This window comes from Geospiza fortis, unplaced genomic scaffold (assembly GCF_000277835.1).
Source record: "Geospiza fortis unplaced genomic scaffold, GeoFor_1.0 scaffold171, whole genome shotgun sequence".
Classification (NCBI taxonomy): domain Eukaryota; kingdom Metazoa; phylum Chordata; class Aves; order Passeriformes; family Thraupidae; genus Geospiza; species Geospiza fortis.
The window spans coordinates 8,264,779-8,281,347 of NW_005054313.1; the positions used below are offsets into that span (position 1 = coordinate 8,264,779).

General features: G+C 39.5%; 1 protein-coding gene across 2 annotated transcripts in view; it reads right to left on the reverse strand.

The window, feature by feature from the left end:
• Nucleotides 1-16,569, reverse strand: part of TRPM1 (transient receptor potential cation channel subfamily M member 1) — an 84,678-nt gene that overhangs the window by 8,245 nt on the left and 59,864 nt on the right. For both annotated transcript variants that reach the window (XM_031055932.1, XM_031055933.1), the window contains 12 exons: nucleotides 15,954-16,088; nucleotides 15,622-15,672; nucleotides 14,005-14,145; nucleotides 13,362-13,391; nucleotides 11,845-12,134; nucleotides 11,098-11,326; nucleotides 9,532-9,654; nucleotides 9,062-9,193; nucleotides 6,951-7,079; nucleotides 6,362-6,613; nucleotides 5,603-5,777; nucleotides 687-831 (listed from right to left, as the gene is read on the reverse strand). In XM_031055932.1, the coding sequence (XP_030911792.1) occupies nucleotides 687-831; nucleotides 5,603-5,777; nucleotides 6,362-6,613; nucleotides 6,951-7,079; nucleotides 9,062-9,193; nucleotides 9,532-9,654; nucleotides 11,098-11,326; nucleotides 11,845-12,134; nucleotides 13,362-13,391; nucleotides 14,005-14,145; nucleotides 15,622-15,672; nucleotides 15,954-16,088 (1,832 nt within the window). The remainder of the gene's footprint in view (nucleotides 1-686; nucleotides 832-5,602; nucleotides 5,778-6,361; nucleotides 6,614-6,950; nucleotides 7,080-9,061; nucleotides 9,194-9,531; nucleotides 9,655-11,097; nucleotides 11,327-11,844; nucleotides 12,135-13,361; nucleotides 13,392-14,004; nucleotides 14,146-15,621; nucleotides 15,673-15,953; nucleotides 16,089-16,569) is intronic.

The following is a 16,569-nucleotide window of genomic DNA, read 5'->3' on the forward strand; positions in this document are numbered from 1 at the left end:
CATTATTTTGTTCATCCCTACATCATGAGAGGAAAAGCATGCAATCTAGGTGCAGGTAGGAAGAACAAGCAGCAGAAATTTATTTAGTTTTACTCCAGATAAGTCTAAATATAGATATGTGCATACTGCACACTGCTTGGATTGGCCACAGACCTTGGCCACACATACCCATCCTCCCTGATGATTTAAGGCAATATAGACTATTTTTTAGGTCATGAAAGGACTCTGCAAGGCCTTAATTTCTTTTTCTAAATGGAAAACAAAACAAGACAAAAGCCAGATGATGCAGTGGAAATGCCTCAGGCTTTTGACGTTCAGAGTTTTGTTCTGCTGTTCTCCTGCAGAGCTGTGACTGCCAGTGGCTACGTGGGTTTCTGTCAGGTGTGTGCCAGGCTCCATGGATCCTATTTCTCATCTTTCCACAGCAACCTTGAGGCCTGTCACTGTCCATTACAAGGTAATTGGACGTAGCCAGGTTCTCTCACATCCATTGCTGCAATCGCTGGCAAATTCAAAGCCACCTTTTCCTCACTTCTCCAGGGCACACCCTGCTGCCAGAATTTGTCAGTGACATCCATGGAATAATGAGATCCTGAGTGAATGCAAACCCTTGCAGAATTAGTTGTTTGGCTCAAACAGAAACTTTATCTTGACAATAAGGCAAAGATGCAAGATTGTTTACGTACTTGAAGACAGCAATCAGCAGGTTTACCAACAGGATATTTGCTACCAAGAGGTAACAGGCCATGATAGCAGGAGTGAGCCAGGCCCCTGGGATGCACGGAGGAAGGCGTTTACCATCATCATCATAAAGATTGTCCCCACAAGGAGCTGAAGGAAAAACAGGAAATGTATTTTTCACAAATTGTCTGATACTTAAAAATATTATTCTCATTTATTTAATGATGACACATGCATAAACGTTGCCAAATTTTGTCAGAGTATTTCCAGGAGCAAGTATGTACAATTTCTACTTCAAATTCTGTTTCCATATTAGTGAACAGAGAGGAAACTCCTTACTGTACAGTGTGTCTTTCTATTCACATTGCCATGGATTTTCTTTTTCTCACAGTAATAGTCAAAGACCAGATCTTAATGCCCACACATACATACTAATAGTGGAATTACAAATTATTAAACCTAGCTTGTAAGCATGCCTTGCCAAAGAGATAAAAAAAAGCATTGCTTCAGTGGTAACAGATTGATGAGCATAAATTCAAAATCTACAGACGCTCAGAGTATTGAAGAGGCCTTTAATGTCCCTGACCAGCTTCACTGGGGGTTTACACCTGTGCCCCCTCTGCACGCCTGTCCCTGCCTGAGCTGTGTCTCACCCCTGCCTCCAGGATGGACCTTGGACCAGTGTAAGTCCCCTGGACGGACCCTTCTGTCTCTGGCCCTGTCTCCTTTTGCTCCTTACTGGATTCCCTAGACTATTACTATGGATCCCAGACTATTACTTGACCTGCCTGGGGCTGTTAATGCTACCAAAAAGATCCAATTCTAAAATAAAAATTATATAGTAACAACAAAATAAGACTACTGAGAATGGGACAAAAATTGAGAATATCGATCAAACCAATATAAAATAATTGCCTGAAGTAATTCTAAGTTTACATAGGTTGTCTTGGGTAAGACCTGTCTTGGAGTTGAGTAAACGCAGCAATTTTGTTCTGTCTGTAAGTGCAGTGCCAATATATCTGATTTCAAATACAAGGCTAACTTTTGGAACTATTTAGTAGCAGGTAAAATTTTTGTCAGCCACAGGTTCCTTAGCTGTAATCTAAGCAAATGCAAAGTCTGACAGAGTTCATAACAGATTTAGTTTATGTGAATAGAAAACCCAGTATTTTAAAAATTTTTGCAAAAAACCACAATGCTTCAGCCTTACTTGAAAAATACTTCAAAATATTTGAACACAAACTAAGCTTATTTTCTGAGGTCTCAAAGAGCTGTTTGGACTGTAATTAACAACATTTATTTTACTTCCTTTTCAAACATAGACCTAAATTTTTTCCTGGTTTTTCTAAGATAAGTATAGCGGGAAAGTTAAGTGAATCCTTATTTCATTCAAATGGACCAATGAAAATACTGCCAAAACCACAGTAATATTGTATCTAGGTAATCAAAGGGAATTAGTTGTACAATGCCACTTACACATCATAATTTAAAAACCCAATTATTTTACTGTTGGTGTACTAGAAACAACTTCAACTCAGTTAAAACTTCTGATCTGCATTTTGTATTAAAATATTTTTCCTTTGCTTATTTTCTAACGAAACTATTACAGTAGAAAAACAACATTCACACCTGAATATTGCATGAGTGTTGCAATTAAAATACGAGTAACTAGTCAAGAAAAACATTAATGAACATATTCAGCTAAATGAGATAATCAGCTCTCCCCAGAGACTTACGATTGATTTCCATGGCATAGACTGAACACCAGTCCAAAGGAACGGAATGGAAAAGGAGGCAGGGAGAGAAAAAAGAAAACAATACAATAATAAACAGAGCCCCAAAAAAGATGATTTGAAATACAATTCTGCTGCCAAGAAAGGATAAGCAACTCAAATGTCAGAACAGTAGAGACATATGCTGAGAGAAAACGTCTTTGTTAAAAATGCATTGCATTCTGCAATTTCCTTTTCATGCTGTTTTCCCCAAATGTTACATATGGCAGCAAACTAATGATAATAATATATCACAAAATGCTTCTGGCAGATGATCATTTAAATATACATGATATTTCTGGCAAGTAAACAAAACTGGCCGTCAACACTAAGCAACTCAAAATTATCACACAAAATCATTCTTTCAGCTATTATGGAAACATTTTCTCTTATTTTTTTTTTAAACTACCCTGGCTTTGAATCTGTCAGCTGTTTCTTTTGAATGGCTACATTTCCAATAATAGGCATGCTATTTTACACTGTAAAAACATCAGTATCATTAATGCCCATTTTGACTACCAGTCTGGATACTTGCCTGCCAATTCCTAAATGCTGGTAAGAAAAGTCACGCTATTGAAAGAAATTCAACCAGGCTTCTTTTTTGTTTAAGAATATGATCCTGTTGAGTACAAGATGCTGTTAACTTTTTGCTTGTGCTCATCTTCTAAAGAGAGTGAGCCACACAAGAGCTTCCTGGGGTGCATTAGGGAAATGTTACCAGCAAATTAAGGGAGATAATTATTTGCCTCACTCACCTCTGCTGAAACCATGTCTGGACTTGTGTGTCTGGTTCTCAGCTCCCTCATGGAAATCAGGCATGGATATATCAAAATAGTCCAGTCATGGCCACAGAGGAGGAGATCCAATCTCCATTACTAAGGAGATTGGACTACCTGACAAATGAGGCAAGACTGAGAAAGCTGGGATAATTTAGTCTAGAGAAGGTCAAGGAGATCTTACCAATGTTATAAATACCTGATACTGAGTGGGAGACAAGAACACAGGGCCAGACTCTTCTCAGTGAAAGGAGAAGCAGCAGTGGGCAAAGGTGGAAAGATGGACAATTCCATTTAAACCAGGTTGTCCAGAGAGGCTGCACACTCTTCATCCTTCGAGATACTGTAAACATCACTGGACAGTCCCTAAGCAATCTGGGATAAATCTAATTTACCCTGTTTTGAGCAGGAAAGTTCAACTGGACGATCTCCAAAGGTACCTTCAAGCCCAGCAAATTCTGTGACTTGTGATCTCCAGATGAATCTATAGGATTCTTCCTATCCTCAGAGAAGCTACTGACAAAGTCCAACTACCTTCTTTCAGAGGGAAAAATCTGATAAAATAATTCTTCCATAAATTGGACCTTGCCAAAACCAGCCATTAGCTCTTGAGTCAGAGTCATATTGGACTGCCCATAGCCATTACTCCCCAATGGCTTCTGAGGTTGCTTTTGTGGTGTCTTTACAGAGAGCCACAGACAGCTTAGTGTGGAAATTTCTTATTGAAAGCAAAAAGATCTTCAGGAGTCAGTCCGTAGACTTCTACACAGGAGAAATTTACAGAACAATTGTAAGGCAGCGTAGAAGAATGCCTTGCATAGCCAGAATTACTTTAATATTAAAACAACATAAAGCCACACATTTCCAAGCTAGTTTATGCACAGCAAAGCTTCTGACCGCTTCTGACCTGGGAAGGACCAAGTAGCAGCAAAGCTTCTGACCTGGGAAGGACCAAGTAGCTGAACTTGTACAACCAGAAAGTCCAAACCTTTCGACCCCCAAATCTTTTGCACTGCTGAAGAAAGATTTCCAATCCAAAGCATGCTGAGTATATGACTGAGAAATGACTGGAAGCATGAGAGAAGCCTGGGACACCTCTTACACTAAAGAGATGGCTGGTAAGGTGTGAGTTTTGATTTATAAGGAAATCAAACTGTCTACACTGGCAAGCATTCTTTATTCAAACTGAACGTGAGATAAGGGATAGCTCATTACAGTCACTTCCTCTCCATGGGGGCATTGTCCCACTTGTGAACCAGGATAAGCTCAGGATCTCTCACGTGTACCAAAACTGCACTATCAGACAGCAGATGACTGGCTTGGCCTTTCACTTGGCAAGCATAACTTACTGTACCCTAAGTTACATTATTGAAACAAACATTCATTAAGAAAACAAAGTTGATCTGATTGTGCACTGTTCAATAACAGACTAATGATGCTTTACTCCTTTCTAAACAGTTAAAGTACACTTTAATGACATTTAGAATAAAAGCTTCTCATGATGATGAACCTTAATGGTTTTCGAACTCAGACCTTCAGGTTCTTCAGCCTTCCACTTCCTTACCTGTCAGTATGTGCAGGTGACTGAAGTAACACATAAAGCTGAAACAGCAGCTTGTATTATTTCAGATAAAGTGCAAACTACATGATACACACCAGAGGAGGCCAGCTGCACATTGGACTGTCATACAAATTTCAAATATTAACACAAAATTAGCAGTAACAGGACAGCTTATATCTCCTTTAAAATGCTGATAGGTATTTTTTTAAGATGTGCAGGATTCCTCTAAGAAAGACTATTTCCACATCCAAAGCTAATCAAGTGGAGATTGCTTTCTTTGCTTTGTTTTCCCACAGGTGTAGAAAAGAACAACATGAGTGATTAATGACATGGAAACGTTTCTGAAAGCAGACAGATGTATGACTGGGAGCAAAAATGTATGAGCTCATTGCTTGTGAGTTGGAGATGAAAGAATATGTGTATTTTAACCTCTCTGCACAAGGGATTTATTTCTTTTTTTCTTCTCTTGGAACTGACTCTTAGTAAACCTCTGAATGAAAAGAACAGTTCAGAATGATCTCTGTTGATCCCTGCAAGTAAACAGAACACTTCACACTGCCACACTCTTGGACAGGAGAATATTCCAGACTACATCACTTCCTGTGTTAACTGAATTTGAATATAAACCAAGAGAGCAGGCACGCGGGTGGGGAAAAGAAAATTGCTCAGCCTCGGGTCTGCCACAAGGAAACAACAACAATATCATAAAGCAAAAAAACCACTATTTCCAAATTAAAAGCAGTCTTTAATTTGGATCTGATCATCTGCCTGAGAAACAGGAAACAGACTCTTACTATGAATTCTACTCTTACGGTCTATCTGGTCAGCGAACACCTCTCCGTAGATCATCCAGTAGGGCATGTAGAAGATGTTGCGCGCCAGCCTCCAGGAGGGCTCCTCGTCCGGGTGCAGGATGGCCTGCCTGGCCACTCCAAAGCTCATCAGAACCACCAGCATGATGACCACAAAGTACAGCATGTCAATCATCTGCATGAGAGAGAGGAGGGACCACAGAGAGGCTCTCAGCATCACCAGGGAGCACAGTGGCAGCAGCAGGTCTGTCTGCCAGCACGCATTGCAGCAAACAAGCAAATGGCAAGAGAATCTGCTTGACATCGTGCTTTAAGTACTACTCATTAGTACTTTTAGTACTACTCTACTCAGGTATTAAGCATACATGCAAATGCAGAGAAAGCAGTTACTTAAAGGAATATCAGATTATACTTCAAAATACTTAAAATGCTAAAACCTTTGCTACCCCCATTCCTTTGCATCAAATGTAATATGCTGTTCTTTCAGCACAGACCTCCTCTGTGGCTGCAAAGAGATGATATCATAACCATTGCTATACCATCTCCTGTGCACTGCTGATGGTTTCTAGATGATCCTGGTGTACCTGCAATCTGCTATTGCATGAGTAACATCTTGCGTGTGTGCATGAAATTCACATGGCAACTTTTCACAGGCTGCATTCAGTCCTACTCAATAGAAACGCTCTTTTTAAAGCAGAATGGAATTTAGTTTCACATGGAGCTCTTAAATACATAATTTATAGCAATTTAGGCACTAACCATCTTTCCAATCATCATGACGTAAGGTCCCAGATATTTGTTCACACCGAAGATATCCAGTACTCTAATGTACCAGAAAATGATATCTACACAGTAAATCACTCTTCCATAACCCATGTAAGGCTGGTTCTGCAGGCGAAGTATTGCTCCTATGATAAATACTGAAATAGCCACCAGGTCAGTAATATTCCAGTATTCCTGGAGCCAAACTTTGATTTTTTGGCTCAGCTTGCCAGGCTCTGACATTAAAATCTGAAATAAAAAACAAACAAACAAACAAACAAATGAACTTACAACAACAACAACAAAAAACAATTAGAAAAAACTCCAAGTAACATTTTTGAAGTAATGGTCATGAAAAAAGACCAATCTTGTCATACTCTACAGGTGTCTGAATATCAGACACCCTCCACTGTCAGCAAAATTTGTTTCAAGCAAGAATAAGAATATTTTTATTTATTAGTATATTTAGAATATGACACTCTTCTCTCTCCTGTGTGACCTCTCAACCCTGTGCACAAGTCCAAGCCATTATAAAGTGCAAGCTTTGTTCTAAGGATTAGGAGCTGATGGTATGGGCAGGCTTTACCTCTCTGACTTTCTCCAAAGCCAGTGTCACAATGTAGGAGATGACAATCCATTCCTGGACTGATGGCCACCGTTCCATCCGCACCAAGATGATGTAATTAAATAACATCAAGTAACCAAGATATGATATCTGCCAAAAAAGAGGAAAATCCTTCATGGACTTTGGATGATGCATTCTAGGATCCTTCCAAACTGGGCAGTATTCAATTACTTGAGGTAACTTATACACATAAAAAAACCCCAGTCTCCGCTAATTTCCATTACAAAATCCTGGATTATTAGTGTAAGCCAAAAGAGCCAACACTCATTTTTCTATAACCACTCGTGCAAATGTCAAACTGGTGGTGCTGGTGTCTCCAAGCTGCACAGCAGCTGTTGGTGACCAGCCAAACTAAAAAATTCGGAGACCTTAGAAATCTAGAGTTGAGAAATCAAAAAGGATTCAATGACTTAAAAGGGAAAAAACAAACCTGGAAGCAAAAGAGTAACAAACCAAAGGATTTTTCAGGGAGAAAATGGAGTTTTCTACAGAATGGAATTTTCAGTGTGAAATGTTTACCCACCATCTCAAGGCAGAACAGGGAGTAAAGCTGTGAGCAGCACCTGCCTGGAGGGGGAGGGAAAATAAAGAGCCATACAGCCCACTTGCTTTCTCCACTCTGTAATGATGTGGTTGAGCCCATCTGGGAAGAATACACTCTTCAGCTGAAGCCAGAGGCATACAAACTTCATTTCTCAGTCCCTCTTCCTACACTTGTCACTTAAATCCATCTACATGGACAGTAGGTTTGCAGGTGTTTTGGTTACTTTAAGCAGCTCCCAGTCTCAGGAGCAAGTTTCTTGCTGAAGCCTAATTCAGTAAGAGCAGAGAAGGCTACATCACCAGAGAAGAAATACCACACAGAAGGCAGGCAAATCCTCTTAGCTGAGAGGCCTGATAATGCAGGAAAGCAAAGCCCCCTTTACTCAGTTCCCTAATAACTGTGCTAATTAGGACATTCATATGAACCTGTGTGCTGAGGCTAAGTGTGAAATATTCAGCTGCTGAAGATCCTTACTTGCACAAGAAAAAATACTTCCTTCTCTGCAGGAAGCAGGCCTGCTGCAAAGCCCTCCACACTGGCACAGCCAGGGGCCTCAGCACCTAAAGGAATCCCAGAGGCTGGGGAGCATATGATCCAGACAGCTGAATTATCTCATTTGCTGAAAGAAGAAAAACAGCAATTCTGAAGCACTCTAAACCAGGCCCTTTATGCCTGGGTCTTTTTTAGCCCACTAAAATATAATTTCTTTGCACTGTAAAACAATGTTGAACACTTTTCTTTGAAATTAAATAGAAATTTTGCTTTTAAATTATTAACTCAGGCAGCAGAAAGGGATCAATGTAGTATTTTCTGATTAAAATGTGCTAAAACGAAAAACCTGCATATTACTATGACCTATCAGGTATCAGGCATCCTAATCTTGAACACACAGGAAACCAGTATCCCTTTTACAGGGCACACACAAAATCTATGAGCAGTAGCATGAATAGATGTTCTATTATAACAGTTTAACACCAGATAATTCTTGATGCAATAAATAGAAAATTAGATGCTTGTCAAAAATAAGTATTTTAGTTTAGTTTGGTTTTAATTGTTTTAATAAAAGTACCTATGAAGTCTTAGCAGTCTGGGATCTGTGCTCCCATCTAGGCTGCACCCATCTGAGCAACAGGGCAAATGGCAATGATACCACGGCGTTACTTCTTGGGGCCTAAAGGACATTTCAATGCAGAACAGGAGCTAGGTCCTTTAGAAAGCAAGAGAATCCAGCCTAGTTTGGATTGAGTGGCTGGATTGTGGAGCTTGCACTTAGTTTGGTGTATTCCCCACAGAGCCTCCTTCACAGCACATAGGAGCTTTAGAGGCTGACAATGTAAGCTTCAGTTATTATCCATTCTGTTTCACTGTCTGTGCATTTTCTTCTGAATAAAGGGAGTGCTTTACTCATCAGATTCCACAAAAGTCAGTAAAACAATCTATTATATGTTTATTACTTTTACATTGGAATCCTTTGAGTTTCACAGGTGTGAGAAAAACGATCACTGCCAGTTTAATCATCATGACTTACTGTGTAGAACCAAAATTTGACAATAGGTGCATTATAGAATTCATAGATCTTTGTTCCAATTGGAAGGCTCGGTTGTTTTTTCTTTCCATTCTCTTCATCCCCTTTTCGGGAGCCCGTATCTGCATTTGCATCCTGGAAGACCAAAGTTGTCAGATTCTATCAATACACAGCAGCAAAAATAGTAGTTTTCCTAAACCACAGCCCCAGCCAACTGTTAACTATGCAGGGATTCCCCTGAGCAACAGACCTCTTTTTAAAAATATATAAATAGAGTTCTGCAAATCTGGGACTACACAAACACTTCCCATGCCCTGAGAATCCAGTCTATACTCTCCCATAATCGGGAGACTGATTTTATCCCCCAGAGGCAGTAGAGATTTTAACCTGAGTGAGCTACAGCATAGTCAGAAAAGTCAGAAAAATGAGCAGTTCTGAGATATTAGAACTTTCTAATAATCTCAATTACTGACCGCATTTTCCTCCTCTTTTTCTTTGCCTTCCTCATTTTCTTTTGACGTCTGGTAGGAGTAGTCATCATAACTGCGATACTCCAGGAAAAGGATGGTGGGAGGGAAGAGAATTCCCATTATTACCTGTGAAACAAGAAACAATTCAACTCAATATTTGTTTATATTATGGATTTCATAACAAGATAGGTCCCAACCCAATATTTTCCTTTGTATAGTATTCAAGATATTCTGCCATCCTCAAGCCTATAGAAATGAGTAAGTATTTAAAAACATTGGCATTAAGGTATTTCATGAAATATGGCATCCTGGAAAGCCTCCAATCTCCACAAATACTCTGCAATTAAGAAATTCTGCTCCAAAATTCGTGTGCAGAGAAATGCCATGGAATGGCACAGTGGTTAAAAGAGGCCTTCAGGTTTGTTACTGGAGTTTGTAGTTACTTCAGCCACCTACTATCATTAGTTTTAATAGCTAAAAAAGTATGAAAGGTAAAAGAATCTTCGAAGATAGCCCTGGGAAAATTCTCTTACTATATGAGATTTTTTAGATATAGAAACACAACCCAAAGTATAGAAAAGGAGCAGAGAAAAGAAGGCAGGTAATGAAACTAGAACAAACATCGGGAGGTTGATTAATTCTTTGGAGAAAAGAAAGGAAAATGATGAACAGGTTTGGGAAGTACCATGATGCAATCTGAAAGGCAGATTCAGTTCCCTGAAGATTTTAAACAGGTTTAAGAGAGAGAGATGGGAAAATGGAAATAAATTGAGAATGGCAGAGACAGTGCAACGTGTATGTCAGCAAACTTGGGAATCATACCTGGGAAAACAGATACAGCACTTTGTCAGTGAGGGGGATTGAAGGAAATAAGGAGGTGAGCAGGATGGGCCTCCATATGGGTGACAACAACTGCATAACTCAATAAAGAAAGGATTCTATTCACATGAAAACACACACAAGAAAACACTGCTCTGCTTCCTTAGCATTGACTCACTCGTGTTTCTCTTCTGTGAGAGCCCCCTCACATTAATTGGTTTTTTTTGTATATCAAATAATTAGGAAATATTAAAATTAGTAAGAGAGACTGCATCATCAAGTCACAGAAGCAGGAAATAAAAATCACATGGTTGCACACAATGCAATTGCACAGATTTCACTCTTTTCAACACTGACTCTCAACTGGTATGATATTAAGCAATTTAAGAAGCATCTATCCACATATGGTTTATTTTATCTTTATTCCCATTGCATGGACCCCTAATGGAAATATTTTTGCTTGTCTACAACTGATTTTTAATAGGAGCATGTTCTCAATTAACAAATCTCATGCTCTATTGAAAGCCACAATTTGTCTCTCAGATTCCAATCACGCTAAGTAATCTATGGAGTTACATTTTCCTTTGTCATGGCGTAATATTCCTTAGATATCCTGAAATTGGAAACTAAAGAAATTAGCTTTAAAACAGATATGTTCTTAAAACATCTCTAAGTAAGTCACTTATGCTATGTGTAACAAAGTGCTGCATCCAACAAGCTCTCTTTGGAGATGATGCAGAGCAGGAATACCTTCAGGCCGGGGTTTTTCCGCATGCGCAGCCGCCCCATCCACATGTCTGTCAGGAGCATCTGGCTGCAGGTGTGAGCAATGAAGTCCCTGTGTTTAGCTGCCACAGCCAACTTCAGGCAGGTAGAATTACTCCAGTTTTTCAGTTCATATGTCAGCAGTTTCATGGCAATCTGCTCATCATGTTTATAGGACTGATCCAAGAGTTCAACAGCCAGCTGGCCAAAATCTCTGGAAGAAGATAAGATCAGTGAAGTTTGACTTAGAAATCAGTCTGCTTTGGGGTTTTAGCTCTGTTCACTGGGCATCATGCTTATCCACAGACATGTATCCACAAAACTACTAATCTCTTAATTTGGGACAGTCTACAAAAGTTCCAAACACACTGTTAATAAACAGAGGGAATTCGCTTAGACCAATAACATCTTGAAGGCAGTTTAGATATATCATCAGATACTCCTTAACTTCTGGGAGTAAATTCTAAAAATAACTTTGTGAAATAGAACTAGCTAGTTTTACAGGGAGAAGCTAAAAAAAGAATGAATTCTGTCTGAAAAAATGCAAGTCTTCTCCTTGCTAGTGTTGCCTTGAGATCCCAAGACCACATTTTTCCTTGTCTGTAGTTGAAAAATTGGCTCCAAATGGTATTCTGTGAAACTACATTTAGAAATTATTGTACTGAACTAAAAGTAAAGTTTCTCAGCAAGCTTGTACCAAGTATATATGAAATCTGCTCTGCATCTACTAACTTTGAGTTGTTGTCCAGATCCTGAGAGATGTCATCCACCAGCTCACTCTCTGAGGACTCATGGGCCATAGACTTGTAGAGTTTACAAGCCACAAGAGCCTTGGCCATGGATTCCTCCCCTCGTTGCCAAAGGAACAGGGCCATCTTCTGCCGTTTCATGAGCACAGCCCACACCATCAGCTCATGAAAGGGGTACTGAAAGCGGCTGACTTCTGGGTCATCCACATCAATATCAATCTCTTCCTCCTTTTTCTTCTTTTTCTTCTTCCCTTTAGTGGGAGGCTCATCATCCTGGGAAGAAAAATTGCTCCTATCAGCTTTTAACAGCTCACCTGACAACAGCACCATGCATGGAACAAGTACTGAGAGGACACATTAACACTCAAAGTTCTAACTTGGTTTTGCCGTTTGCTACCATGAATACAATAGGGCAGAGCATGCACTGGGCAAGCACACACAGACTCAGATCCAGGGTGTTGTTTCCTGTTCAAATAATTACAAGTCACCCATCCTGGAAAAGTGCAGTAGACCCCCCTGATACTGAAGGCATCCCTTCACACTGCATTGTAGACAGATCCCTACTTCATGTGGAATTGCACAGGCTGGTCTGCAACAAATTAATATTTACTGAATTCCTCTGCAGTGTCAGTGGGACTCTAACAAAGCTGAATTCCCTACAGATAGGCTCCACTGTCATTTCTGATTCCACTTGTCTGTGTCTATCCCTGCACATCTTCCAGGTACCAGAGCACTTTTCTGACTGACGTGCAGGCCATGGCAACATGCAAAAGGCAAAGACAGGCACACAGCACCCTGAAGAACAGCAAGATACCAAAGGGAGTCTTCACCTTGGAATAAGCAATCTCCTCTTATGTATGCAGTGGACCTGGAAGGTATTAAGTATCCCATTTCTTAAAGGGATAGGGAGGATAGGCCATTACTACAGGAACCAACATGGAAGTAACTGAAGGGAAGTAGTGACAATGAAGCAGGATCCTGAAGGGAGAAAAGCCATGATTGGGAAAATTAGGGTTTAAAAAATGTAGGAAGAACATTGCATATATAAGACAGAGCTCATCATCACTGTAGACCTTGAGTCCAATCTCAGAAGTGGTTTGCAAGTAAAAGAAATTGCTATTCTACAAAATCAATTATTGTTCAAGCAAGCTCAGCATTATGCAGTTTCTCAACAAAATGTGAATTTAAACCCAAATTCAGAATTCAACCTCCCACACCATTTCCAAAAATGACTCTTTGGCTCAGCAACTGAGCGTGTACTTCTCCTTGAGCAGTTTTAACAACTGCAAGTGGTGACCTCTGTCCTCTACAGAAAATTCAGGGGCCATCAATTACACAAAGTATTTACCACCTCTGAAGCACAGGACATAAAATCTTAAATGGAGGACAAAGGACAAAAAATTAGGTCCTCTACATCCTAGGGAAATCAAATAAAAACAAAAGGTTATTGTACCAGGAAATGTTTCGATAAAACCAGTATTTTAAATAAATCCAACTTACCTCCATTCCCAGTAGTTTAAGAGCTTTTGGCTGAATATTAAAAAATAGAAAAGAAAATCTGTTAGATGGGAGGAAAATTTGAAAGACCAAACAATACCAAGCAAACCCATTTTCAATTACAAATGTACAGCATTTATTATGAAACTTACTGCTATAAATAATTGTACCAATAGTGCTGCTGCAATTAGTTACTCTTAATTTAAATTGTATTTGCAGGAATGCAATGGGTTAGGAAATATCTATCCTCCACTCAAAGGAAAGATTTTAATTCAGACTGAAGAGTTAAATGAATAATTTGATAATAATGCTTTGAGAATTAAAATAACCACATGGTCACAAAAGCCAAAAAACCCCCCAAAAGTGCTTCTAAGCACACCACAGTTAGGAATACTTGGATTGTAAACCACTGGAATAGGAGGAAATTCACCTCCAGGTCAGTGCATTCACCACCTCTCATGTCCTCACATCCTATAGCAGAGATGCCTTACAACGTTCTTCTATAACTTCACTCTTGGAGTTTCAACTTCTACCTTGCAGCACTTTAGAATTTAATATGCAGAGTTTCACAAAAATGAAGAAACAGAGTGTTACTTATTTTTTACCACCACCACAATGGCCACATCTAGAATTAATTAATTCTTACCCTCTTTGGTCCAAATAAATTATTATAAAGAGTCCGAAAGCTTTTCCGAGTATAGTTGCAGCGATAGGCTCCACCCATGAGATATTCCAGGACAAGACCAATATCAATTAGGCTGATATGATAATCTGGTGGAAGATTTCCCTAACAAAAAAACCCACAACTTAATAAGGATTTAGGATAAGAAAACATGACACAGATTAAATTGCCTGGCTAGACATATGTCATGATTAAATTGGAACATGGGTATTATTTACAGCCCCTGGGTTCAGTCTTTGAGCATTTGTATGAAATTAACTGATTCACATAATGAAAATTTTTTGGGTAATACTTTCTGGTTTTGTTGTTAGCAGAACTCATATTTCTAAACAAATTTTCATTTGATTTACTCACATATGAGTGTCCATACAAGTTTATGTTGTTTACAAGGGTTATATTCATGAACTTAAGAAACTCTGTACTAATTATCATTAATCCAGTATAAAAGCATGACAATTTCTTGGTGACTATCCCTGATAACCATAATTCATATATTTTTTTTATGGAAACTTATATTTCATCATATTATCTACAGTTGACTCTACAGTGCAGACCATTATTAATGTGCAGCCCAGAATCAAAGCAAAAGGCAAACTCTAATTTTGGCAGTTATAGCTAAAACTGGATAATTGCATTGACTCCATTGGAAAAAAACGGTGCTTCATTGTCCAAGCTACATCCTACAGCAATGACTGGTTCTATATCACCACTGAGCAGCTGCTATGATGGAACAACCACAGCCTAAGGAAGTACATCACCTCCAGGTTAACCCAACTGAATCCCCGGGACTGCCGCTGAGGGAGGGAGCATGGAAATGCAATGGAAAAGAGGAGAGACAGACAGACAGAGCAGAATGCAGAGGAACATTAGTGACACTCACAGTGACAACACTGAACGAGAAAAGTGTTAAGCTATGAAGCAGATGAATATGAATTATACATTAACACAGTACTGCATAATCCCCACATCTGAAACTCCCTGGAATAACTGAGAGTTTTCCTTGCAGAAATTAATACAGGAGGTTTCATGTTGCTGAATTTTACTGAATGAAAGCTTCAAAGCCTCTAAGAGAGAAAATACAACAAATCTCACAATGACCCTCCCTACTCACATACAATGAACAAATTTTCATGTAATGGAAACAAATGAGTAACAAATTTAGGACAGAAGATATTTTCTCCCAGGAAAAAAGTTGGACTAGTGGGGGAAAAGTAACTGGAAAACACACAAGGAAACAAAATGCAAGAAATTCTGCAGTCATGAGTGGGGCTTCCAGTTAACCTAGCAGGCCTTAGCTTCCACTGTAATGCTGCATTGGGAGCTTCTTGTAGAGAAGAACCAGTATCAACCTAAATCTCAAATGCCACATTACACTATAGGAACTTAATTCAGTTAACTCCTTAGTTTTTAAATTACTAGCACTCCATATCCAATTTAGACTGACATTACTTTTTGCCACAGGGAGACATTTAACTTAACAGCTGCCATCTAATTTCAAATGCCTGCTTGGCCCCATGCTATGGTTGCTTTTACTGTTGATTCACATGGCTAATGCAATCACACAAATGTAATGCTGCTTACCTTTTTCACATCTCTGACTAGCAAATGCAGCGTATTTGGCGGACCCAGTCTCTGAAATAAAAATAATTCATGGTCCATTAGAGCTTCAGTTCCTCAGATTTTTTGCAAACATGAACACAATCAGTGATCTGACAGCTTATGCAGAACTTCAGACAACAGCCATGTGCCATCACACCCCAGAGGGGAGAAAAGAAGGAACTGGGCTACCATGACAAACACCTTTCTATCAAGAGCTGTGTAATATCCCTTTTTTATAAACCCTTCAGTGGTGATTCAAGTCATGTACACAGTGGTAAAATACAGAGGGCTTTTTAGCATTTCTGCTCACTCACAGTGTTATACAGCTCCTCCAGGCGAGGAATAGTCAGGAAGTGCTGCATGTTCACTCCATTCTCAATGAGCAGCTTCACAAAGTCCACTCGATCCAGGACCAGTGCATCCAGCATAGCCTGCTCCAGGGAGTTCACCTGAATTGCAGAATGGGAGACCACATGAGTACAAATGAGCTGGTTGGGCAGCAGCCACAGCCATTTTCAGTACTTAGGATATGGATTGAGTTCCCACAAATGTTGAGTACTCTGTAAGTAAAAAGGAATTTAGAAAGTAACATTTTAACCACATGAAGTGAGTAGAGATAGCAGAGATTTCCCAACCTTAGCAATACAACTGTAGCTTTCAGTCTTTCAGCATGTAGCTTTCAATTATTCTGTTTAGCATTTTTAACTAAACCAGGCATACCGTGCCTGACACATTAAGTGAAAAGGGGTTTTACTTGCTCAGCATGATAGGAACAAGTCAAACCAACACATTCACAGAAGGAAGACATTCACTGGTGGTTTTATTTCCTTCTGACAAGTGCAGGGAAGAAGATGCTGCAGCTCAGTACTGACTTGTACTTTTGACGTATGGCTGCATGTGGTGCACATGGGATGAGAGAGGGATTCTTGG